General features: G+C 46.8%; 1 protein-coding gene across 4 annotated transcripts in view; it reads right to left on the bottom strand.

Moving 5' to 3' along the window:
- Positions 1-26,434, bottom strand: part of ZMAT2 (zinc finger matrin-type 2) — a 72,222-nt gene that overhangs the window by 15,873 nt on the left and 29,915 nt on the right. For all 4 annotated transcript variants that reach the window (XM_073568075.1, XM_073568073.1, XM_073568074.1 and 1 more), the window contains exon 5: positions 12,002-12,147. In XM_073568075.1, the coding sequence (XP_073424176.1) occupies positions 12,002-12,147 (146 nt within the window). The remainder of the gene's footprint in view (positions 1-12,001; positions 12,148-26,434) is intronic.

The raw sequence follows: 26,434 nt of genomic DNA on the forward strand, positions 1-26,434 counted from the left end.
GATGAAAAACCAGCAGCCGCTGTCAATCACTCTCCTGCACCTTCAATCTTCAGCCTCCGAAATCCCCACACATCCAGCCACTTGTTGTATAAAATTACGATGCATATACACTCACTGGCCACTTTATTAGGTACACCTGTCCAACTGTGTGTTAAGACTTAATTTCTAATCAGTCAATCACATGGCGGCAACTCAGTGCATTTAGCCATGTAGACATGGTCAAGACAATCTCCTGCAGTTCAAACCGAGCATCAGTATGGGGAAGAAAGGTGATTTGAGTGCCTTTGAACGTGGCAAGATTGTTGGTGCCAGAAGGGCTGGTCTGAGTATTTCAGAAACTGCTGATCTACTGGGATTTTCACGCACAACCATCTCTAGGGTTTACAGAGAATGGTCCGAAAAAGAAAAAAAATCCAGTGAGCGGCAGTTCTGTGGCCGGAAATGCCTTGTTGATGCCAGAGGTCAGAGGAGAATGGGCATACTGGTTCGAGCTGATAGAAAGGCAACAGTGACTCAAATTGCCACCCGTTACAACCAAGGTAGGCAGAAGAGCATCTCTGAACGCACAGTGCGTCGAACTTTGAGGCAGATGGGCTACAGCAGCAGAAGACCACACTGGGTACCACTCCTCTCAGCTAAGAACAGGAAACTGAGGCTACAATTTGCACAAGCTCATCGAAATTGGACAGTAGAAGATTGGAAAAACGTTGCCCGGTCTGATGAGTCTCGATTTCTGCTGCGACATTCGGATGGTAGGGTCAGAATTTGGCGTAAACAACATGAAAGCATGGATCCATCCTGCCTTGTATCAACGGTTCAGGCTGGTGGTGGTGGTGTCATGGTGTGGGGAATTTTTTCTTGGCACTCTTTGGGCCCCTTGGTACCAATTGAGCATCGTTGCAACGCCACAGCCTACCTGAGTATTGTTGCTGACCATGTCCATCCCTTTATGACCACAATGTACCCAACATCTGATGGCTACTTTCAGCAGGATAATGCGCCATGTCATAAAGCTCGAATCATCTCAGATTGGTTTCTTGAACATGACAATGAGTTCACTGTACTCAAATGGCCTCCTCAGTCACCAGATCTCAATCCAATAGAGCATCTTTGGGATGTGGTGGAACGGGAGATTCGCATCAGGGATGTGCAGCCGACAAATCTGCGCCAACTGTGTGATGCCATCATGTCAATATGGTCCAAAATCTCTGAGGAATGCTTCCAGCACCTTGTTGAATCTCTGCCACGAAGAATTGAGGCAGTTCTGAAGGCAAAAGGGGGTCCAACCCGTTACTAGCATGGTGTACCTAATAAAGTGGCCAGTGAGTGTATATCCAAATATACAGAGGGATTCATATAAATAAAATTGCAGCAGGTCTAAATACCGCTCTCAGCTGTCAATCAGTCTCCTGCTCTCCTCTGCACCGCCGATGATTTTAGTCCAGGAAATCTTCAATTCTTTATAGATTCACTTGTGCCCGGTCTGTATCCACTCCAGAAGGCCTCCCCGTCCCCAGGGAAGCGGATCCCCACGGACCCGATCTTCCAGGGACGTACAGGATCCCTAAAACAGCGGCGGGACCCCGCATACAACTGCAACAGTCAGCCGCGCTCCAGCTCCTGCAGCTCCCGACACCGCCGAAGCTTCCGCCCTGTATCTTCAAAAGTCCTTAGTGTATCCCGACGTGCCCGGTCTTGATTAGTTCAGGAAGGTCCTCTGGATCTTAAGAAACCGGCCTCCTTCCAATCCAACTCCGTGGGCGCGCGTGGCAGCTAAAAAACCGCGGCGGGTATGCTCATCAGCGGCCACCACTAATCTTCTCCCTGTTCCCGCAGTCCTCGGCGTCCAGAGAGCCCCACACAATAAAATCTCCAGCGATTCTTCTTCTCTGCCTCCGCTCCTACAGGGGTCAACACTGTTCCCGCTCCTTCTTTCTAACAAACGGCAGGTGACCGCTGGCTCCACTGCTGTTGCTTTGTCTTCAGCTGGATCCAGACAGGGACTTTCCCGCTCTGCTCTGCGCGGGAAAACAGCCCTCCGTCCTTGCAGTAGCTGCAACTTCTTTGTTTCTTGTTCAATTTTGTTGTTCTTGGTGCCAAATTTATCCAGATGGTGTCCAGGAATCAAATAAAGTTGTATAATCTTGATAGAAGGATCTCAGTCGCTTCAAAGTGGCTTCTAATAGGTAATTAGGCAGGAGCCCCGAGCTAACACGTCCTCACTCCTTCATAGCTCAGGCCACGCCCCACAAATTCTATCTTGTACCCTGTGGACACGAGCTCTGTCACACATGTGTCGTGTGCGACATTGAGCCAGGCGTGGTGAAACCGGAGTAGGCGGCCGCCTACCCTGCAGGTGTCGCCTGACAAATGCCCTGAGTCATTTGGCTGAAGATCTTTGGGACCTGGATCCCCCTTGACCTGGACTGGTTAGCACGCATTCTCCCCAATGGGTTGGTTCTATATGAGACCTGTCGGTCCCTATTCTGGTTGGGGCGCCCTGATGCAGCGGAATTAGCCACTGTTGTCCACCCGGGATCGCGAAAGGCCCGAAAACGCGCCTGAAACTGGTGACGAAACGGCGGTTTGACCTTTTTTGGAGGGAAAAAAACCGCTCTTCTCCTATGGAGTCGGAGATGAGCTGATCTAATTTCTCTCCGAACAGGCGGCCACACTGGTATGGTAGCGCTGTCAAGGACTTTTTTGAGGTTGAATCGGCCCGCCATGTCCTTAACCATAGTGCTCTCCTAATGGAGATTGCATTTGCGGCCGCAAGTGCCGCAAAGTTGGCCGCATCTAAAGATGCATTAATCAAGTTGTCCCCCGCCATGGCTATCTTATTTGTGATTTCTGATACTTCCGCTGGTAGGTCTATGTCCTGCAAGGCTCTATTCAAAGTTTCTGACCAAGAAATCATGGCCTTGGCTACCCACGTTGCTGCGAAAGAGGGAGAGTGCTGATCCTGACGCCTCAAACACTGAGGGAGCCAAGTTCTCTATTAGACGATCAGTGGGATCCTTAATAGAAGAACCACTAGGCACGGATAGTAGAGTTTTTGTAGCCAAGCGCGACACAGGTGGATCCACCGCTGGGGATTCCGTCCACTTTTTACGGAGATCCGGGGCAAAAGGATACTTCGCCTCGAGTGCCTTCTGGCCCGAGAACCGCCTGTCCGGCCATTCTCTGTGTCTTTGCACTGTCCTCAAATTCAGGGTGAATGCAAAATACTCTGTGGGGACGCTTGACCCGCTTAAATGACACCTTATGGCCCGCAGCCAGAGTGGAATCATCCTCAATCCCCAGAGTCTGGTTGACTGCTTCTATGAGACTGTCAACTGTTTCCTGACCACCTGGCGTATCTAAGTCAAGGGGTTCGTCCGGGTCGTAGTCCGAGCTTTGCTCGCTATCGACTGCTGGTGACGGGGAGTGAGAAGCAGAGCACGCGGATGCCGAGGCACCAGATGGACCGGGAGATGCCGTGTGGGTTCGTTTCTCTCGCATCTGCCTGGAGTGAGAGTGGCCCCTGCAGGCCAGAGGCTCCTGTGAGCTAGAGGACCCCTCTAAGACAGGTGAGCCCCTGTCCCTATCTGAGGCCAGAAGGGACTCGATTGCTCTCACAATCTATGGCGTTACTTACGACAGTGATAACGCCCATTCCGGGGGACTTGGTACACTGGGCTCGGTCGCAGGGGAGGGCTCCTGAGTGCGTTCGGACTCGCAGGCTTCGCATACTCGCTTGGTCTGCGCCCGCGGAAAAGCAGACTGACAGGAGATGCATGCAGCGTATAAGAACGTATGCGCCTTAGCTTTTCCTGACATGCTGTACCTGTCAGGGCTCCGTGCTGAAAAAACCGCAGGGGGAGGGCGCTCTTTATTCCTGTCAGCGTGACCTCTCCGTGGGGCTGGGGGCAGCACTTACCCTAGTCCTGTGTCCTCAGCGTGAGAGGAGTCGCTTAAATCTGGGCGCCTACCACTGCACACCGGCCCCCGGAAGAAAAAAGGGATCCTGGGGGCGGTACTTCCTATTGCGGCCTAGTTTCGGCCTGAAGCCGGGGCCTAAATTTCTTTTGTCGTCCGCCCAGGCCACGGGGGGCGGGGCCGCCGTGACACGATGCCGGGGGGCGGGGACTTCCAGCCGCGGCCTCGATTTTTTTCCCCCAACCGCCCTCCCTGGCCATCCACCTCCATCTAACCCCTTCAAGGGGTGAGGAGAGGGACCGTCCGCCACCTTGCCCCACTGCAGTCTTAGCATTGGTAGGGCAGTGGGGGCTGCACGGACTACGCTTGTGCCTCTGTGCAGCCTAAGGTTTCAATACCGTAGGGTGGACATGGCTAAGTCCGGCATCATGTCCTACGGTGCGGGGGAGGATACGTGGCGGGACACTTGCACGTGCTCGCCCGTTGTTGATTTGGGGAGATCGGACCCCTTCCATAGGGTCCGTCTCCCGTATCTCACCTCCGTGGTCTGACAATATCCCACGTCGCGGGAGAGGATACGTGAAGGGACACTCGCACGTGCTCGCCCGTTGTTGCTTTGGTGAGATCGGTCCCTTTCCATAGGGTCCGTCGCCCCTGTCTTATCTTCATGGGGGAAAAAAAAAAAAAAAAAGAATCAGTCTTGAGACAGACCGATGTGTGCCTCCAACAGACACTAAGCAAAAATCATAGTTACTTACCGATAACGGTATTTCTCTGATCCCATGATGGCACCACGGAGAGAGGGATCCGCCCTCAGGGACTGGAAACCTACAGATGAAAAAGGCGGTACCTCTCTCCCACATCAGTTGGTTTACAGAGCATTACACAGAACTTTCAGCTGCAACTCAAATGGTTATAAAAATCCAAAATTAATCAAATTACTCAACTTAAGCTTAATAGAGGCACCGTGTGGCTAAGTACTAAAGCTAACTAACTCACTCTAATGTGCACACCTGTGTGTGTGAAGGGGAGGGGATGTACGGGTGCCGTCATGGGATCAGAGAAATACCGTTATCGGTAAGTAACTACGATTTTCTCTTTCCCCCATGACGGCACCACGGAGAGAATTACAAAGATTGTACATCTAGGGAGGGACCACCGCTTTCAGAACCCTTTTCCCAAAGGTGAGATCTGAAGAGGAGGTCAAGTCTAGATGGTAATGTTTGAAAAATGTAGAGGGGGAAGACCAAGTGGCAGCTCTACATATCTGTTCTATTGAAGCGCTGGCTTTCTCCGCCCAAGATGATGCCAGTGCCCTGGTTGAATGGGCCCTTACGTCCTCCGGGATGGCCGCCCCACAGGAGGAGTAGGATAGGGTGATGGCCTCTCTTATCCACCTCGCCAGTGTGGCCTTTGATGCTTTTTGACCCTTTCAAGGACCATGAAAACAGACAAACAGAGCCCTATCCTTCCTAAGCTCCCTTGTCGTTGTTAAATACTGGACCAGGCATCTTTTTACGTCTAAAGTGTGCCATACCTCCTCGGTTTTGTTTTTGGGATTGGGACAGAAGGAGGGTAGGGAGATTTCCTGGGTCCTATGAAACTGTGAGGACACCTTGGGGAGATATGCTGGGTCGGTTCTAAGAACTACCCTATCATCCAGAACTTGCGTGAAGGTTGAGTAGGCCGACAAAGCTTGTATATCACTAATGCGGCGGGTGGAAGTTAAGGTTACGAGGAGGCAGGTCTTAAGGGATAATATTTTTAAGGGAGCCTCCGCCAGGGGTTCGAAGGGCGATCTGGTTAGTGCGTTCAACACTAGGTTTAGATCCCAAGTGGGGGTGGTACGTAGGGGGATCGGCCTAGATCTACTTGCGGCCCTCATGAACCTCCTAACCCTCCGATTCCCGGCTAAGTCATGATTATACAAAGCCCCTAAGGCCGCCACCTGTACTTTCAGGGTGCTTGTAGCTAGTCCCTTTTCCAACCCCTTCTGTAGGAATTCCAGAATTTTTCCTATTGGGATCTCCCCCGTTGGGTCAGAATCTGATATTGATATGAATTTTTTCCATACTTTCCCATATGCCATAGTGGTTACTGGTTTCCTACTTTGCAGTAACATGGTTACCAAGTTTGATGAGAAGCCCCTATTGCTTAGGAGTTCCCTCTCAAAAGCCAAGCTGTCATGTGTAGGTTTTTTATGTGTGGGTGATACACTGGTCCCTGGGATAGCAGGTCTGGAGATTCTGGCAGAACCCAGGGGTCTGTTACGGACATTCTTCTCAGCCAGGGGAACCATATTCTCCGGGGCCAGAATGGTGCTATTACTACTACCATCGCTTTGTCCCCCCGTATTTTCCTCAGTACTAAGGGAATAAGAGATATGGCAGGGAAAGCGTAAGCCAGATGGTAATCCCAGGGAATCGTGAAGGCATCTAGAGCTACTGGACCCCCCGCCCCCGGGGATCTATTGAGCAGAAGGCTTCCAATTTCCGGTTCTGACTGTTTGCAAATAAGTATCTCTGGTCTGCCCCAGAGGTTCACAATCTGGTTGAAGACTGACTGGCTTAGTTCCCACTCCCCCTGCTTTAGGCGTGTTCTGCTCAAGAAGTCTGCTGTTCGGTTTTCCGACCCTTTTATGTGGAGGGCTGTCAGGGATTCCAGATTGTGTTCCGCTAGGTGAAAGATGGTGCTTTGTTACTTCCATCAGTGCTCGAGACCTGGTGCCCCCCTGGTGGTTTAGATATGCTACCACTACCCCGTTGTCTGAGAAGACCCTTGTGTGTTGGGAGCGAAGTGAGTCTAGAAAATGAACGAGAGCTAGTTTCACTGCCAGCAGCTCCATCATGTTTGAGGAAACTGACTCTTTTAAGCCCAGGGCCCTTGCGCTACCTGGCTGTCTAGATGTGCACCCCACCCCCAGGGGCTTGCATCTGTGGTTAAGATTTTTGTCGTTGGTAACGCCCAAGGGACCCCCCCTGGTTAGATTGGCTGGGTCTGTCCACCACACTAAGGAGTGTATTGTGTTTGGTGAGATGTTTAACCGCCTGTCTAAATTCCCGTGTAGGGAAATGTCTGCGTCTAATATATCCCACTGTAAGACACGCGTGTGGCTTTGTGCCCACTGTACTGCTAACATGCAGGCTGTCATTGACCCCAATAGAGACATTGCCTTTCTCAGGGTAGTTACTGGGGAAGCTATCACTTGTGAAACCATCTGTGTCATCTTTTGAATCTTCGCCTGTGGAAGATAACATTTTTGTTTGGTTGAGTCCAGTATTATTCCCAAGTATTCCTGTACCTGACTTGGTACGAGTCTGGATTTGGGCAAATTTAGCATCCATCCTAGATTCACTAGAGATCCCATGACCATGTCCAACTGTTGTTTGCAGTGGTAAAAGGTGACGCCTACTACTAAGAGATTGTCCAGGTATGGGACTATCAGGATGTTTTGCTCTCTTATGTGGGCCATTACTTCCGACATTATCTTTGTAAATACTCTTGGGGCAATAGCTAGCCCGAAGGGGAGCGCTCTGAACTGATAATGTTTTATCTCCCCCTGGATTGTCACCGCCACCCTGAGGTATTTCCTGTGGTCCCTGTGAATAGGTACATGGTAGTATGCGTCTCTCACGTCTAATACAGCCATGAAGCATGATGGGGGAAGCAATTTTACACAAGATTTTATTGTTTCCATCTTGAAACGCTGAATCTCCAGGAACTTGTTCAGTCTCTTTAGATTTATTATGGCCCTGTATGTTCCGTCTGTCTTTCTGCGGAGAAAGAGAGGGGAGTAGAAGCCTTTGCCTCTGTCCTGGTAGGGGACTTCTTGTAGTACCCACTTTTCCCTTAGGTTCGCGACCTCTTGTTGCAGAGCCAGCTGCTCGTGTGATGTCCTTTGGGGCGTTATCACAAAAAAATGGTTGGGGAGTGTATTGAATTTTAGTCTCAGTCTTTCTTTTATTATGTTCAGAATCCATGGGCTCGCGGATATTTTTTCCCAGGCCTGGAAGAAATAGGACAATCTTCCCCCGACCCGGGGAGCACCTTCATTGTGGCTTTTTGTTATCGGGGGGCTTGTTGAACATAAAGCCTTTGTTCTTATTTCTTTTATCCTCCCAACCTTCTCTGTTCCCTTTTGGGGGTCTTCGCCGCATAAATCTCCTGTTCCGAAAAGGCCGTTTGTATGCCTGATTAGGGAAACCGGGAAAGGATTTTTTCTTGTCCCCCGCCTTCTCCAAGATGTTGTCTAACGTTGGGGCAAATAAGAACTCTCCCTCACATGGGATTGCGCACAATTTGGTTTTAGTCTGCAGATCCCCCGGCCAGCATTTTAGCCATAAGGCGCGTCTCGCGGCATTTGAGAAGGAGGCTGCTCTGGCCGCCAACCTAGGTTGAGTCTACTGACGCATCTGCCAAGGAAAGCTGCTGCTCCCTTCATTACGGAAACTGACCTTTGTATTGTTTCCCTTGGGACTTTTTCTTTTATTTGGGAATCTCAGTGGTCTAACCAAACCATTAAGGCACGTGCCGTGCATGTGGCTGCTATGGCTGGCTTTAGTCCCCCTCCTGCCGCTTCCCAAGCGTTTTTCAAAAAAGTTTTCTGCCTTTTATCCATTGGGTCCTTCAGGGTACCCATATCTTCGAAAGGCAGTGCAAATTTTTTAGAAGCCTTTGCAACTGCCACATCCAGTTTAGGTGCTTTACTCCATAGGGAGCAGGCTGGATCATCAAAAGGGTATTTCCTCTTGGGTGTTAGGAGGGCTTTCTTGTCTGTTTTTTTCCATTCTCGTTTGATTAGAGAGTGGATTTTTTCATTCACCGGGAAAACTCTCCGTTTTTTTTGTTCCAGTCCACTGAACATTAACTCTTCCGCCGTTTTTTTAGGGCGTTCGTCCACCAGCTTCATAGTTGTCCTTACGGCTTTTACCAGTGCGTCCGTCTCCTCAATAGGGAAGCAGCTGCGTCCCCCTTCTGAGGATGATGATGATGACTGGGAGGATGATGAATAACTCGAGTTAGATGATTCACTCCCTGATTCACTAACACTGGACTCTGGAGATCTATGCCTGGATCTACGTTTTTTCTTAGTGGTTCTAACTCCCTTGAGGGCGTTCTCTACCTGGATCCTTATCAATGTTTTGAGGTCTGAAGCAAACCTCGGAGATTCCTCCTGTATAGTCTGCTCTATGCATGCTGCGCAGAGCTTTTTCTGCCATGTAGGGGCCAGCTCCTCCGTGCATATAGCACATACCATGTGCTTGGATTTTGCTGTGCATTTGCACCCCTGAGGAGAAAAAATTAATAATCGCACATTAGCAAGCGGCTTTCACGGAGATCACTCACCCCCTTGTGGAACGAGAGGTACCGTCTCAGGAGTAGGGATTATTTCCACCGCTGAATCCACTTCTGGCTGTGCTGCCATGGTGGAGCTTTGGCTGCGCCGCGATCCTGTATGACCGCTGCTGCCACGCTGCTGCGGGGAGTCGTGCTGGCGTTGTTCTCGTGGCTGCCGCGTCTCCTCCTCTTTCTGAGGCTTTCCACTCATAGTGATCGCCTCTCCTCTTTTAGTGGGGATTATATACTTTTTTTTTTTTTTTTTTTTTGAATTTGGCGCCTCCTCCCCGCTGTCTGAGCCCTCGCCGGAAGTGACGCCCGCGCATGCGCACTGCGGGATCTCCCAGCAGTGCATTGCGACTCATTAAGAAAGCTGCTGCTGCTGCTCGCTCGCGTCCGGTACCGGCGTTCAGCAGCCCACAGTGACCGCCGCCACCCCCATCGCTGCAAGCCCTGCGGGCATATACCTTGCGGCTCCTGGTGGCTGCCGCCACCCCCTCCGGGCCGCTCCCAGGTTCTGCCCCGACCCCTGTACCTTTTGCGGTCCCGGTGGCCGCCGCCATCCTCCGCAGGCCGCTCTGGCGCTCGGCGGGGGGCTCTCCTTGAGTGACCGCCGTCACTCTTTTAAAGGAGACAGCAACCCCCTTTTTTGTTTCTTTCTTCTGGGAGCAGCAGGCTTCGTCCACAGATCTTCGTTGCCTCTCCCCCACTCACCCTCAAGGCCCGCCGACCTCGGTGGTGGTGCTACAGGGGGAGACTGCGCAAGGCCTCGACCCAGCCGAGGCAGGGAGCCCCGCTGCCTATCACCGGACTGGCTCGGTCCCCGGCATCCCATGTCGACTGCAGGTACGTGCTGTAGGTTCCCCGTCAGGGACAGGAAACCAACTGATGAGGGAGAGAGGTACCGCCTTTTTCATCTGTAGGTTTCCTGTCCCTGAGGGCGGATCCCTCTCTCCGTGGTGCCGTCATGGGGGAAAGAGAAAAACTGGTTTCCGCCCGTAATCGGGGCGAGGGTGTATACGGCGGAGGAGCTACCCTCTTTTTTTTCACTTAGTGTCAGCCTCCAGGCGGCAGTACCATACACCCACAGTACCTTTGTCCCCCAATGTGGCGAAGGAGAAAATATGTTTGTCACGCTGTCATTTGCATGACAGCGTGGCAAACATGGGCTGTGATCGGTGGTAAGATCACTACCGCCGATCAGAGAGCTGCGGTTCAAATGCTGTCAGATGACAGCGTGAGCCAGCAGCAGAGACTGGCGGTAAAAAGTTTACCTCCAGTCACAGGCATCACTGATAAGAGTACTATATTTAAATACTACACCTGCTGTCGTTGAACCCCGGTGAACTCATGGCACCGCTCGCTGCTTGAGAAAGTTCTCACACAGCGATGTCGTGAGTTCACCGGGGATCAGCTATGAAAGCGCTAGACACTGGCTGGCGGGGAGGGTGGTCACTGATGTGACTGCTCTCCAAATCATCCGAATTGTCGTGGGACAGTATGGATTAGCTGCACTTCGGACAGGTGAGGGATATGGCGGTTTATTTTTTATTTATTTTACAGGGGACATGGGCATCGGTAGATTATGAGTATTTTTGTTGTTTATTATTTTCTGTTACTTTACAGGGGACAAGAAATTTAATGGAATGGGCCTTTTTCTGGGGCAGCTGCGGGCTGCTATTGTTAGGCTGCGGGAGGGCCCAATATCCATAGCCTCTTACCAGCCTGAGAATACCAGACCCCAGTTGTCTGTTTTAACTTGGCTGATTGTCAAAACTAGGGAGGACCTCACGACATTTTTTAAATTATTTGTTTATATAATTTTTAAATAAAAACTGCGTGGAGACCCCTCTATTCGTGATAACTAGCCATGATAAAGCTCACAGCTGAGTTTTGCAGGGCTGGTTACTAAAAATAGAAGAGACCCCATGTCATTATTTTTCATAATTTATTTATAGCGCACAGGCGCTGGATGATCAGCGGTGTCGGTGTTTCTTGCGCTGTCATGCAGATGACATTGTGGGAAACACCCGATGTTCAGGGTGTCGAACCCGAACAGTAACACGAACTTCCTAGAGAAGTCAGTGTTCGGTGTCTGTGCCCAAACACTAGGTGTTCGGTATGGACCCCAAACCTTACTATTCTGGTTCGTACATCCATAAAAGCGAGCACAGAACCGCCCCCCAAAGCTTCTGTCATCACCCAGACATAGATCTTCATCAGGAGGGGTGGAGCTGTGTTCACATACCCCAGCTTCTTTCATCACCGCCCCTGATGATGTGAGGTACTAGGGAAAAGTGAGCTTAGAACTTCCCCACAGTTCTGTCACAACCCTGAAACAGATTGTTATCAGGAAGAGGGTGGTGATAAAATTAGAGGGGGAGTGATCCCAGTGTCGCACGCGATGACAATCCGTTTTAGGTCAGTGGCAGAAAGCTATGGTGTGGTGCTATGATTATTTCTCCCTGTTTCTTTCACAGTAATTGATTTGATAGGTCATCAGAGGGCACTGGTGAAAGAAGCTGTGGTAAGTCAACGCAGCACCACCATGTGATGAGGTCCTGCTTTAAGAGGTGGTTTGGGGTGATTAACGCTGCGGGGAAAGTGACAATCAGCAGCATTTTCTGCATATCCCTAAATCATAGAGGGCAACTATACGTATTGATTACTTTTACTATTTATTTCAAGATTTAATTTGTCTTTAAGCCCAATTTCAGGCAATTTGAGCCGTGGTCTATATGCTCACCTCCTCCCGCAGTTCTTTCATTCTCTCCTCAAAGTCGTAATCCTTTTGTTTTTCTTCCATTTTCTTCTTATTTACCTCAAATCGTTTTTTTACTTGATCCAGTGTCGAGCGTTCTACTCGCATGGACATCCCCAAGTTCCGCTGATCTGAAATGCACAAGTCATTGCAAAATCAATAGCAGTTTAGGCGTCTGAGGGTCTTTAAATCCTGAAAGTGTCTGCCCAGCACAGCAGTACAACTTTCGACTGAGCTGTTGTGCTGAAGGGCATCCAATTCATCTCTAGGCCGCAGAATTAATGGCATGGACAGATCTGATTTACGCAAGAACTTGCAAAAAAAAAAAAAAAAAAAGCCACGAGAAGAAAAAGTAAAACTCCTGAGCCTTCACAAGTCCTTTTTCCAGCATCACAGCGCAAAATGAATCACAAGAAATGGGTCGTTAGGACGCTTTACAGGTGCACGATAACCATCTACTATGATTAAATGGTGACTCACAGACAATGCAATCACATGAACGAATTATTAAAATACATTTTATATTTCCTGATTGCACATGGTGAAACGCGACATTAAACTGATCGGTCAGAAAGGGATTGAAATGCTTCTGCCATAAGTGCTTGATGACATGCCCTGTGACATCCCTTAGCAAATGTGCTTAGTACTTGAAAAATAAAAACGTTACGGAGGCCCCAAGTCACATCATGATTAACCGCAAACTGTTCAGGTGCTATGTAACCATATGTCTGCAATTAACTTTTCATACGCTCCTTTCAAAAACTATATTATTTAGGACCTCGGTGGGCAACAGGCATGCTGTGGTGGTGGCCACTTTGCCGACTCATCCCAATGCCAGCTTACAGTCATGTGCACTATGATTTGGTAATTTCCTTGTGGGGTAAGCACTGATCCTCCTTAAATGGGTTCGACTGGTGGGACCTGTACTGATTACGATGGGGAACGTTAATCCCAGTTATAATGTAGCAGCATTGCACTCGCTTGCACCGCTGCTCCAATCATTCCCTAAGGGGCTGCTGGCCACTCAGAGAAGAGCACAGTACAGAAGATTGCTGGCTGGATGCAATGCCAGTGAAGCCATGTGGGTTCAGTTCTGGCTCTCCTTAAAAGGGGTTGTCAGGTCTTAAACTACTATATGTGACTGCAGACTTGTGAATCCTCACATTGCGCTCACTGCGCGCTGTTAGGATTCTCTAGGGTCGGCACCAGGAACGGTTGCCATGCAAGTTTGCGATGCACATACTCCCGGCCACATTCCAACTAGATGGGTGCAGCCTCCCTCAATTCAAGTGTATTGAGTGAGAGAGGCCAGAAACAGTCTAGTGGGAATGTGGCCGGGAGTATGTATATTGCATACTTGCGGTTACATCACCGCCGTTCCTGGCGCGGACACTGCACAATTCTCACAGTGTGAGGACTCACAAGTCTGCCGTCACAAAGAGTGACTGAAGAGTTATCGCTTTAGACCTGACAGCCCCTTTAAAAAAGAGATAACCTAAGTGTAAACGGAAAATGAGCAAATAAGACCTAGTGTAAAGGCCCCGTCACACTAAGCGACTTACCAGCGATCCCGACACCGATATCAAGGTGTCAGGATCGCTAGTAAGTCGCTATGTGATCGCTGGTGAGCTGTCACACAGACAGCTTCACCAGCGATCAGCACAGTGATGCCGAGCGCCTGGCATCGCTGGCCATCCCTGTAAAAAATAGAATCAAAATAAAAAATATAGTTATTCTCACCTTCCGACGTCCCGTTCAGCCATCCTGCCTCTCTCCACGCTCCGGTCCCAGTGATCCTTTGCGAGAATGACAGCGAGATGTCACGGTCTCGAGGGATAACAAAGTCTTGCGGTCATTCGTGCAAAGGATCATTGGGACCGGAGCGTGGAGAGAGGCAGGATGGCTGAACAGGACGTCGGAAGGTGAGAATAACTATATTTTTTATTTTTTTTTATTATTTTTTACACCTGATCGCTGGTCTCCCGCCTGTCACACACAGCGATGCGTGCTGGCCAGCGGGAGACCAGCGACCAAAGAAATGTCCAGAGGTTTCTTCCAGCGATCCCGGCAGGGGGGCCGCTCGCTGATCGCTGTCACACACAGCGATCTCGCTGGTGAGATCGCTGTTACGTCACAAAAGTTGTGACTCAGCAGCGATCTCGCTACCGAAATCGCTTAGTGTGACGGGGCCTTAAGGGCAACTTCAAGAAAATCTGTCAACAGGTTTTTGCTATTAAATCTGAAAGTAGCATGATGCAGAGGCAGTGACTCTGATTCCAGTGATGTGTCACATGCAGTACTGTGTCTTAAGGACCCGTCACACTAAGCGATCTCGGTAGCGAGATCGCTGCTGAGTCACAACTTTTGTGACGTAACAGCGATCTCACCAGCGAGATCGCTGTGTGTGACAGCGATCAGCGAGCGGCCCCCCTGCCGGTATCACTGATCGCTGGAAGAAACCTCTGGACATTTCTTTGGTCGCTGGTCTCCCGCTGGCCAGCATGCATCGCTGTGTGTGACAGGCGGGAGACCAGCGATCAGGTGTAAAAAATAATAAAAAAAATAAAAAATATAGTTACCGTATATACTTGAGTATAAGTCGAGTTTTTTCAGCCCCCTTTTGGGGCTGAAAAAAACCCCCCTCGACTTATATTCGGGTCACGGTGCCAACTTACCTGGTCCCCGTCGTCTCCGCGGTCCCAGTCGTCTCCGCGGTCCCCGGTGTTCGTCTGCGGTCCCCTGCAGCGTCCTGGCGGCGGCCGGTGATGATCTCTGTGCGCCGCTCTCTCCCGTCCTCCGGCAGTGACGTGCAGGGGGCGCGATGACGTGGAGAGCACGCGCCCTCTGCCTGAGTCACTGAAGAGCCGGCGACGCTCAGGAGCAGCTGTCATCAACGTAGGCGAGTATATAATGTTTTGTTTTTTTTAATTCCAGCAGGGGCAGCGGCAGCAACATGATAGGATTACTGGTAATCCTATCACTTTGGGGGCAGCATTACGATATTTGGGCCACCATTCACTGTGCAGCATTTAGGGGGGCATATGTTGTGCAGCGTTATTTGGGCCAGCATTCACTGTGCAGTATTTTGGGGGCATACTGTATGTTGTGCAGCATTATTTGGGCCAGCATTCACTGTGCAGCATTTTGGGGGCATACTGTATGTTGTGCAGCATTATTTGGGCCAGCATTCACTGTGCAGCATTTTGGGGGCATACTGTATGTTGTGCAGCATTAAATTTACCAGTATCTTCGGCAATTCCCACCCTAGACTTATACTCGAATCAATAAGTTTTCTCAGGTTTTTGAGGCAAATTTAGGGGGGGGTCGACTTATACTCGGATCGACTTATACTCGAGTATATACGGTATTCTCACCTTCCAACGTCCTGTTCAGCCATCCTGCCTCTCTCCACGCTCCGGTCCCAGTGATCCTTTGCACGAATGACCGCAAGACTTTGTTATCCCTCGAGACCGTGACATCTCGCGGTCATTCTCGCAAAGGATCACTGGGACCGGAGAGTGGAGAGAGGCAGGATGGCTGAACGGGACGTCGGAAGGTGAGAATAACTATATTTTTTATTTTGATTCTATTTTTTACAGGGATGGCCAGCGATGCCGGGCGCTCGGCATCGCTGTGCTGATCGCTGGTGAAGCTGTCTGTGTGACAGCTCACCAGCGATCACATAACGACTTACTAGCGATCCTGACACCTTGATATCGGTGTCGGGATCGCTGGTAAGTTGCTTAGTGTGACGGGGCTTTTAGTTTCAATAATATCACTGTTTCATCAGCACATTATCAACAGAGGACTAGTTGTGTTGTGCCATATAGTCCTCCTGCTTTGTGTTACCCCGTCTCCTCCAGTGTTTAGCAGCTTTCTGCCAATGCATACAAAAAGCTGTCAATTAGTGGTGTTAACAGGGTTATACAGAGCTGAGCTTAGCATTCAGAGGCCTACTAGGTCTGCAGCATATAAAACAGCGATTTTATCAAAACTATAGCAAGCAGTCCAGTAAATGACATCGCTGGAATCAAGGCGTCAGCCCCTACAGTATGCTGCTCTCAGATTATATAGAAAAAAGAGACTCCTTTTAAAGAGTTGCTCTCACTCTAACACTAGAACTACCGCATGTTTCATAATACATATAACTACCATTAGGGGTCATTTTGACCCCCATTCAAAAGTACTGACTCTGGAGTAAAAATAACTTTTTTGTTGCCAACAAATTAAAGAACATTTAGTTTAACTTAGTAGGAACAGTGTTAAGATCAAGTACAGCACGCATTTTCCTTTTACATGGTCATAGCATGCGGTGTCCAACAGTTAACACAAACAGTACTTTCTTCCACTTTCCCAGTGCATTTTCCACAAACTGGTTTGTTACAGCTTGCGCAAGTTTTCGTTGTTTTGTTTTCGTTGCATCTTCCAACTCCACATTTTCGACGCTTGCGGATTTCTTGTCCTTTTCTGTGTGGTTCAGACATTGCGGATGATGGGCCACTTCTTCTGACTCATTTTCAGATAAATTCTGAAGACATTTCAAAATTTCATGACTTGTCAGACCCCTCTGCTTACTCATGCTTCAAATATACGTCGCAAAAAGGGACTTGTAAGATCGCAGAAGTAATAAAAAGTTGTAGCTTCAACTGTAATGTTTGCTACTGAAGTGCAGACAGAAATCGCTACAAGAGACATGGATCAAACATGTTCAGACAAGTTTAGACAAAATGGGTAAGCACACTACCCAAACCCATTTCCCTTCTCAAGGGATTGCCCACACTTGAATATCAATGAAACATACTGATAATTGTAGACTATGTGCTACAACCTGATCAAAAAAGTGTGATAGAAAAACTCATTGAATAAAAAATTACAATCTTTATTACAACATATACATATAAAATGAAGTGCCTCATACCATAGAAAGATCATTATAATAACCATATGCTTCAAATATAAGTCGCAAAAAGGGACTTGTAAGATTGCAGAAGTAATAAAACGACACTGTACAAACATGCAGAGTTGTAGCTTCAACTGTAATGTTTGCTACTGAAGTGCAGACAGAAATCGCTACAAGAGACATGATCAACCATGGTCAGACAAGTTTAGACAAAATGCTGAATCATCCCTGATATGCAAAGATACAATTACACTCTACAACTAGGGAGAAGCACTGTGATTTTCTGTACTCTGTAATATTAGGTGACTTGCCTACTACTACTTTTATGTATGAGGTCAAATTGACCCCTTCAGTATGAATTGTAACATCCGGGCCCCTGAAAAAGTTACAATTCATTTTTGTGTCCGAAAATATACACTACCATGAATAAATAAAAGTCACAAAAAGTCAGAACTCATTTGTTAAAATTTTAGAAATGATAGGAAAAAGAAATAGCAAAAGGGTCAAAATGACCCCTCCGGTTGTTCTAGTGCTAAGACTGGAGATAGGTTGAGAATCTGCACCTCCCCTCCATTCATTGTCTATGAGAAGGTCAAAATGAACTGTACCGATCTTCCTCCTGCAGTTCTTTCTTAGGTCTTGTTGGTCTAGCTTTATCATAGCTCATCATTATCAGATTGCTGAGGCCCCGACTTCGTCCACTGTTCGGCTAACTGAAGGAGGCCATGTGCACGAGCGAGGGCCAGCTCTTCATGGTTTGTCAAGTCAAGCTCGATTCTTGTCATTTGCTACAGCAGCTCAGTCCTAGAGAGCAAGTACTATGGTCTGGCAAGGGTGCTGGGAGCCAGACATCAAATAATCTGATAGAGATAGCGGATCCAAAAAGGAAGGCCATGCATTTTGTAGTCCAAGAAAACATTTAAAACATGGAAGACATCCTGACAACGTTCCTGCTTCTGCCAGGATGTTTCCAGATTCTGCCAGGGAGCTAGCAGAATCGGGAATGTTGCCAGGACAGTCCTGTTAATTGTGTCTCTATAGGGGCAGAAGCATTGCTGAGCATTATTCGGGCAGGCTTGAATGAGATGTACCCATTTGTAAATCTGGGTAAGGATTAGGAGCATTTCCCCATAACTTTGAGATCTGTCTCTCACTTTGGATTTCAGTCCTACATAAGCGAACTCTCCACTGACAACAAGCACTGCTTACTGAGTTCGTACGGGTTGTCAGGGACTTTTCAACTTATCGTTCCCAATATTTTATTGGTAAACCACAAAGATCAAAGAAAACAGCGTTAAAGGAGGAAGAGCGCCTGAAAATATATTTCATGGATACGTAGAGTAATGATCAGAATGGAATATAACCAGCGAGATAAATGCATTCTTAATAAATTTTGATCTTCAGCATCATGGCTGCAATCTACGAGGCCTCCTTGAAAAGGCATTAAAAGAAACTATTAATTATATGCGCAATTGCACTAAAAGTAATTGTGAAGAACAAGCCGAAATAGACCCCTAGGAAGGGCGCAGGAGCTCATGCAGAATTAAAATCTAGCGGAGTGCAATAGCAGCTCCCTCCCTCATACATAATCAATGTGACACTGTGGATCAGATAGAAGAAGCCATTCAATCGCACAGTTCATGCATGCTAGTCAAAAGAGCATCTACTTGTATCAGATCCATCACATTACATAATATTCAACAGCTCTCTATCATTTGATATTAATTACCATTATATATGCTGAGACAGATCTATTCAAAGCTGTCATATTAGAGCAATCATGTCTGTGAGGACCGTTATGTACAATAGTCATAATAGTGTACCCATAAAGGAGCGTTGGCCCATCTGCGTTTCCTTATTGCATCCGTCATGCAGGGACATAGAAAGAGGTTTCTAGATTCGACTTCATACAAGAAAATAAAGTAGCATCCCCACAGCCTGCTATATTATCTCCAATAGTGAGCAGATTGGCAGGATGTGCTTATATAGCACCACTCACATTACAGCATGTAAGCCCTAATTTGCCAGGCGAGCTAGTGCCTGTATATAGAAGCCAGTATGAACACAATGAGCTGCAGAATAGGGAGAGACGGGTCAGCAGCCAAAGAAAATGATACATTGTGGAGCAGAGCTGACAGAGGCTTCCATGGCCACTAGGTGGCCATTGTGGAGCAGAGTGGGGAAGCAAACTGATATAGGCTTCAATAGTCATTAGGTGGCCATTATGGAGCAGAGCTGGGAAGCCAACTGATATAGGCTTCCATTGCCACTTAGTGGCCATTGTGAAGCAGAGCTGGGAAGCCAACTGATATAGGCTTCCATTGCCAAATCGGTGGCCATTGAGGAGCAGAGTGGAGAAGCCAACTGATATAGGCTTCAATTGCCACTAGGTGGCCATTATGGAGCACAGCTGGGAAGCCAACTGATATAGGCTTCCACTGCCAATCGGTGGCCATTGTGGAGGAGAGCTGGGAAGCAGACTGATATAGGCTTCCTTTGCGACATTGTGGCCATTGTGAAGCAGAGCTGGCAAGCCAACTGATAGAGGCTTCCATTGCCAATTGGTGGCCATTGTGGAGCAGAACTGGGAAGCCAACTGATATAGGCTTCCATTGCCAAGTCGGTGGCCATTGTGGAGGACAGCTGGGAAGCCAACTGATATAGGCTTCCATTGCCAAATAGGTGATCACTGAGGAGCAGAGCTGGGAAGCCAACTGATATAGGCTTCTATTGCCACTCGGTGGCTATTGTGGAGCAAAGCTAGGAAGCATGCAAGAAGCTTTTACAGCAGGGGTCCCTAACCTGTAGCTCGAGAGCCACAAGTGGCTAGTGGTCTCATAAAATGTGGCTCACGGCTGTCTGCCAGCTTGGTGCATTAGTTCCAGGTCTAGCAAACAAGTAAGAGGAGCACATCTCAAAACGGGTAAGGTTTCTCCTTGTGGAGAGTGACATGCCAGCTCTGGCTTGTCAAGGTAAGGAGGTTTATTCGCCGTGCAATGCTCCTCTGGGAAAATATGCAAATTGCCTCTTCAGAGAAAAAGGGACTTGAACTCTATAGCGCCACCTGTTGGTAGTAGAGATCCTTCAAGTCACAATCAACCCTTTAACGAGTCTTGTAATATGACTTAGGATAATCCTATGTCATATTACAAGACTCGTTAAAGGGTTGATTGTGACTTGTAGGATCGCTACTACCAACAGGTGGCGCTATAGAGTTCAAGTCCTCTTTTTCTCTGAAGAGGCAATTTGCACATCTCAAAATGGTAAGTTTTGTGAGTAGCCCTGCACAGAAGAGCAGATCCGAATGCACATATACTGGTCTTAGAGGTTTAGAGATAAATTAAGTATGGTACACTGGAGGCAGGAGGATACTACCTGTCAGAGGAGGTGCGTGAAGCTGAATGAGACAATATGGTGGGAGTGCTTGATGGGAGAATATGGAATGGCGTTATTGTGGGAACCCTTAGATCTTGGAATGCTTCTTTGGGATGATTTCCGTGGAAAAGCTTTAATGATCATACCCATAATTGGGGCTTTGGTTGCCACTACTCAAGGGAGGTGGGAGTTGGATGTCACTTGCGACCCTATCAGAGATAAATGTGGCTCTAAAGGTCTGAAAGGTTGCGGACCACAGTTTTACTGAATAGAAAGCAATTTCAACAATTTTGCAAACCTGACTTGCTTGTAATTTTAATGCAGAATTGTATGGAGTCTTAATACAACACTAAAAAAATTACACATAGCACAAGGTACTCAAGTTTGCCTCCATTTTCATACTGAGGCCATTTATCTACAATTTTCCTTGGGATCAATAAAGTGTATATTATCATATTCAACTGATCCCCTAACAAAGATATAGAACTAGTCTTAATCATTTGGTACATATTGTAGTGCAGTGGTATCCACGCTGTGCAGTGATGAGGCAGTGACCCAGCAAAGTACGTGTTTAATGTCCACACTCACACAGTGCACAGCACACAGTATCCTCCGGATCGCAGTCAGGAAACACGACAGTCTATAAGTGCGTTCGGTTGCTGAGGGCGACTGCACCACCGTATCATATTGCGAGGTGCCAGGCGTTCACTTTGCTGGGCTCTGTGTTTACTCACACAGGCTGAGCTTTTGCAGAGCCGTCTGCTCTGCTTCCTGCAAACTCCACACTGACACACCCAACCCCACTGCTGCAGGGATTTCTACAAAGGAACCTGTGGCCACCGGCCACTTGGAAAACCCGGGGCTGGGGATGAAACAGACCCCTCGCTGCCATCCTGTAGTGAGTTTCAAAAACAAAAGCCCAAAACAGGTTTTCTTAAATCTGCCTTGGACACATAGCATGCCCAAGACCAATACTCCCTTTTATTTTGCATTGCAACCACAACTATACCTGTGACTGCAGTACACTCCCACGGCCTACATATGCTTCTTTGCACCTCCTGGGGGACACCTAGTGACGCTCGCATATAACACCGGTCACTGCCTCACAGTATGCAATTCTAGTCAACACCTTCACACTATTATGCACTGAATATCATGACCAGGCGTTGGGAGGATCATATGACTCCAATGGAAACCAAAGGCGTCCATTGTTGACCGTTTCTTCAGGTAAACCCTCTGCCATACTATAAGAAATGGAGATGTAGCCTAATGCGGCTCTTGTCACTTTTCCGGACAAGGTAATTACATTACCGATGAATAACAATTACAAGCTTTCTATGCCTTATATTCTACATTTTGCAGGCCCTCCTCCTAAAAACGTATGGATAAAATAATCTGTGTCAAATGTGACAGATTGAATAGAGGTGCACAGCAGGGGAATAGTAGCGCCCAGTGGTCAACTTATTGCTAAATTTCCAGGAGCAATCTCGGAGGATCTATTACTGTCCCATCTATTAAAACAGACATGTCAGGAGAGCCGCCATACCCTCCAACATTTCCTGAAACATTTATACACTTAGAGCGGTTTTACTAAAGTTTCCCTTTAAATATAATTAAATATTAAAAATCCCAAAAATGTTACATAAACATGTGGCTATAAAAGAGTAGGCTAAAAAAAAAAAAAATTAAAATTATCTCTATATATGTATATGGGGCACTTTAAACAAACGAGTAGGAATGAGACATTCTATCTGAGGCTCCGAAAGTGGATTTTCGGAGAACTTTAAGTGTCTGCGACTCGATAGGACAGAACCTTTAAACATCATTGAAATGATTGACACATTGACTGCAGACGCTAGAGAAGAAACACATTCTTAAATAACGCCAGATTGATTGCGGAGAGCACCAATGCCTGTCTCCTTCAGATAAAGAGCAGCACATTTATAATAATGCGCGGCCGTCCAGGGAAAATGTCAAAATGTCCATTTTCTGATGCTAGGCCATCACTAGTGACCGGCCACACAGACCCTCATTAGTGCAAGGCAGACCCCGGAAAATCAATATCCTCACATGGCTGATAAAGGCGCTTCAACGAAAACAGATTTCTACTTTGTCAAATTAAAACTATTGCGCTATGTGGCGAGATTTACTTTATTTTTTAAATGGACGGCAGTCTGAAACGAGCAATACCGCCACATGTTCATTTTCCCTGGACTCTTCCCTAATCTTTATGGTGATTTTCTAATAAAGATCTAGTTTGGATGACATTTTTTGTGATATTGGATCGCAACATGTTTTTTACGGTCAATCGAGGATGTTTATCCCTGTTCGATAAAAAGAGGATACGGACCCGATCTGTGAATCTACATTTATAGCCACCTAATCAGTGGAATTTACGCCAAAAGCCAAACACACCATAATAAAAATTCAACATGTTTTAATGGAAGCAATTCATTTATTGTTATTACCGTCACCGACTGCAGCTCGCGAGAGTCAAAGATTACATTCTAGCGCGTCTACATCAAAAAAACAGAAATAATTTCTCAGCTGTAGCAGTGGGTGGTATGCTGCAAACTTAGTAATGGCGTAATTATATTTAGCATACACGAAATGGAAAGGAAAATAAAGTGTTTTCCAGGCTTTCACGGAAAATGCAAAATGAAAGGGATACAAAAAAAAAAGCTATTGAGCTATTAGGTCTGCTCATTTTGGAGTTGGTAAAATAAAACCAAAAAAAACAACACTGTAAAGTGCTTATGATTAAACACAACAAAAGATTTAAAAGATAAAAAGGCCTTGTTCCACAAAGATACCTATGGGGATCTAGATTTAAAAGGGAACCGTCACTCTGTGTCATGGAGTTTAATATTCCTTAGCTCCATCAGAACAATGCACCCGATGTGATGGGGACGAGCCCTGGACTCCTCTTGGCAAATCTGGGTTCAGTTTTAAAAAAAACAAACAATAGACAGTGCTGAATGCCTGTGGCCGCCCAGCACCTTCCTCCGGCTGCAGGCATTCAGCACACTGACAGCAGGGCATAGGCACACAGGAGAGCAGTGTCAGTGAGTCACTAACTCCACTCACTGCCTGAGCACCGGACATTGCTGTATTAGCATCTTTAAGGCTATGTACCCACGTATGCAGAAAATTCCTGACTAAAAACCGGACTCCTTCCCAGGAAAAACGCGTTTTTTATGCGTTTTTTTTTCCGGAGAATCCCCAGTCTCATAGAATATAGTTGGAAGTGCGTTTTTTACCGCAAAATTAATGAACATGCTGCGTTTTTTACCGCGATGCGTTTTTTATGCAGAAAAAAAAACGCATCATGCGCACAAAAATTGCAGAATAAGAATGGGATGCTTAAGGTATGCGTTTAAGCATTTCTGCATGGAAAAAACCGCTTATGTGGGCACACAGCCTAAGGATGTCCGAGATGAACATTTCCATTTGTCCCTTAAATTGTGTAAATGGTTTGCAAACAATGAATGGGTCGATATTGAATCTTGAAATTACACTCCCTATTAAGTCACACCACTTTTTTTTTTTTCTTTTACTTTTGCTGATATTTTTTGGTGAAAAAGGAAAAAAAATTCTAGTTAAAGTGATTGTCAGAGCTTTTTCCTGACCCATCGGAGGAGGGGTGCATTGGGGCTCCTGTTACTTTAGTCTCTGACCCATTCCTTTGCTTGGGTGTGGGGGAGGGTGGGGTGCCAGTGGTATTATCAGCCAAGAGTCTTTTGTGTGTTGTTACTGTCCAAAAATCTTGGAGCAGTTTCACTAGAGGCATATACTTCTCCCCCTGTATCATCCATCCATAAGCTGGCAGCAACGCACAGGAGAAAAAGAACACGCCTCCAAAATAGCTCAGAACAGGCTTCCCCTGGGTGAAATGTAATAATAGCCTGATATACTCTCACTGCAGAGCGAATACAATTTGACATGACAACAACAGATAAATGTGTGATTACTTTTAAGCTCTCATGTTTGGACAGGCACTAACCAGGAAAGGGGCAGTACAGCAGAGATTAGGAGAGCTGATAGAAGGGTTTGCAATGGTGATATAGCTAAAATCAGTTGTGCTGCTCTTCTCCCCTACACTGACCTTATCTGAAATGTGCCAATCATCTGTGCTCTATTTCCAGCACTTTCTACTCGTGCCCCAGGTTATACCAGAACATTAGGGCTGTCATTACATCTCACACACAGAGAAAGCTTCTCTAAGTTATAGTGGGGTGTGTTTTATTTCGCCTGTGCCCGTTTATGATTGGGCAATGTCTTAAATGGGGAAAAAGCACAATCCCCCAGTGAAAACGCTCTGATTATGTCCAATTGGACCTATTGAAAATTAACTCATTAAGTGCCAAATACTTTGTTAACATCTTCGCAATATATAGGCAAAAAAAATAAATAATTGGTGAACGATTAAACAGCGGCGCTTCGACCGATTGCTAGAGGCTTCTGAACCTGGACTCCCACTGTCCACCAGCACTATACAGCAATTATAAAAAGATTTTTAAATGATACGTACACATTAAAGGGAACCTGTCACCAGGAAAAACAACAATATTAACCTGTAGATATGGAGTTAATCTGCAGGACAATAGCATTACCAACCTGCCCGCCGCCTGTACGTAGCTGAATGCTGCAGGGAGAAAATAAACTATATTCCCCTGGCAGCGTTCAGTTTTCTGCAAGATGCTGGTGTATACAATAACTTAAGTAACCGACTCATTTCTATACAGTTCAAAATAAAAACATACAAAAAAAATGACAATGAGGACAAGCTTCTGTCATCAGTCAGGAGAATGGTGGCCTACAAATGTTAGATGCAGGTGCTGGGACTTTGAGACACAGTCACCAAACTTATGACATAGAAGCAGCTCCCAATAAAATAAGCCACACGTGAGGTTAACGAAATGTCCAGTGTTTGCTGGCCAGCAGATGCAGAAGTGGTTACTCAAGGGGGAGGGCGGCACTTTTTCTGCTAACTTTTTCCCAGCAGCTTCCACTAGAGGGCGCTGACTGTGTATGTATTTCTATGCCGCCCATTACCCATATACAATGAGCTCTTGCTAATGGGGCCAGTGACAAAAGGCCAGAATTTTGTCTTGAAGCGCTGGGAGAAAAAAAAAAAAAGTGCTCAGTCCTATGAACATATTAAAAGTTAATGTGCGCACAGATTTGGATTTAAAAATCACTGCAACACGAACTACGTCACTCCCCTAGACCACCAGGGATGTAGTCAATAACCACTCCCATCATACTGCTACCCTCTGATGTCACATTGATGTACGGAGGAAACACTTCTGGATATGGGAGCACCAATCCTGGAAATATTCTGCTGGCACCTCGGTGAGAATGCTCCAGCAGATGTTGGGTGTTATTTATGTGTAGGGTGGCATTAGTTATACGTACCGTGTGGCGGCACAAATTATGCACACTGTATAGTGATATTTATTTACTCGGGAAATGGTGTCCTTCAAGTGCCTGTATATCTAGCTGCCCACGGCATTTTTATCACCACGTCTGTGAACACCTTCTGCCTTCGTTCTCATTTTTAAATTGGTACAAGAAAAAAAAAGGATAAATAAACTTACAGAGCTTACTGATGGATTCACAATTAACTCGCTCTACAGATAGCAATTTGTAAGGAAACAAAGCCAAACATTAGACTTTTTTTAAAGAAACCTAATTGCAAAAATGATTTTTAGCCCAAATTAATATATTGATTAAAAAAAAAGTAAAATAATATGTCCCCGAAGGTGTGCATATCGTTTAAAATGGACCTATCACCACATTACAATTTTCATAGTAAGTACACCAGTTTCATCAGGATCTGGTTGATAACATACACCGTTTGTATTGCGAAACCTTGACAGTGGTTAGTTAGCACGGCTGCCCTACAATGATAATGTCAGTAAAGTGCTGCACGATATATTGGCACTATATGGGGTATGCTGATAAAAATAAATAATTGGAAAATTATTTGCAGGCCTCTTGTTCTGCACTTTCGAAGCATTTTGGTGATAGTAACTGAAATAAAGAATCAGCATCAGTAATGTATCCGCCATCAAAAGGGTCTTGGCTCCAGTGTGTGCATCCCTACATATCCCTCTGTCGTAAGTGATGATACTTTTGGT

This window comes from Dendrobates tinctorius, unplaced genomic scaffold (assembly GCF_039654945.1).
Source record: "Dendrobates tinctorius isolate UK_male_01 unplaced genomic scaffold, ASM3965494v1 ptg000020l, whole genome shotgun sequence".
Lineage (NCBI taxonomy): Eukaryota > Metazoa > Chordata > Amphibia > Anura > Dendrobatidae > Dendrobates > Dendrobates tinctorius.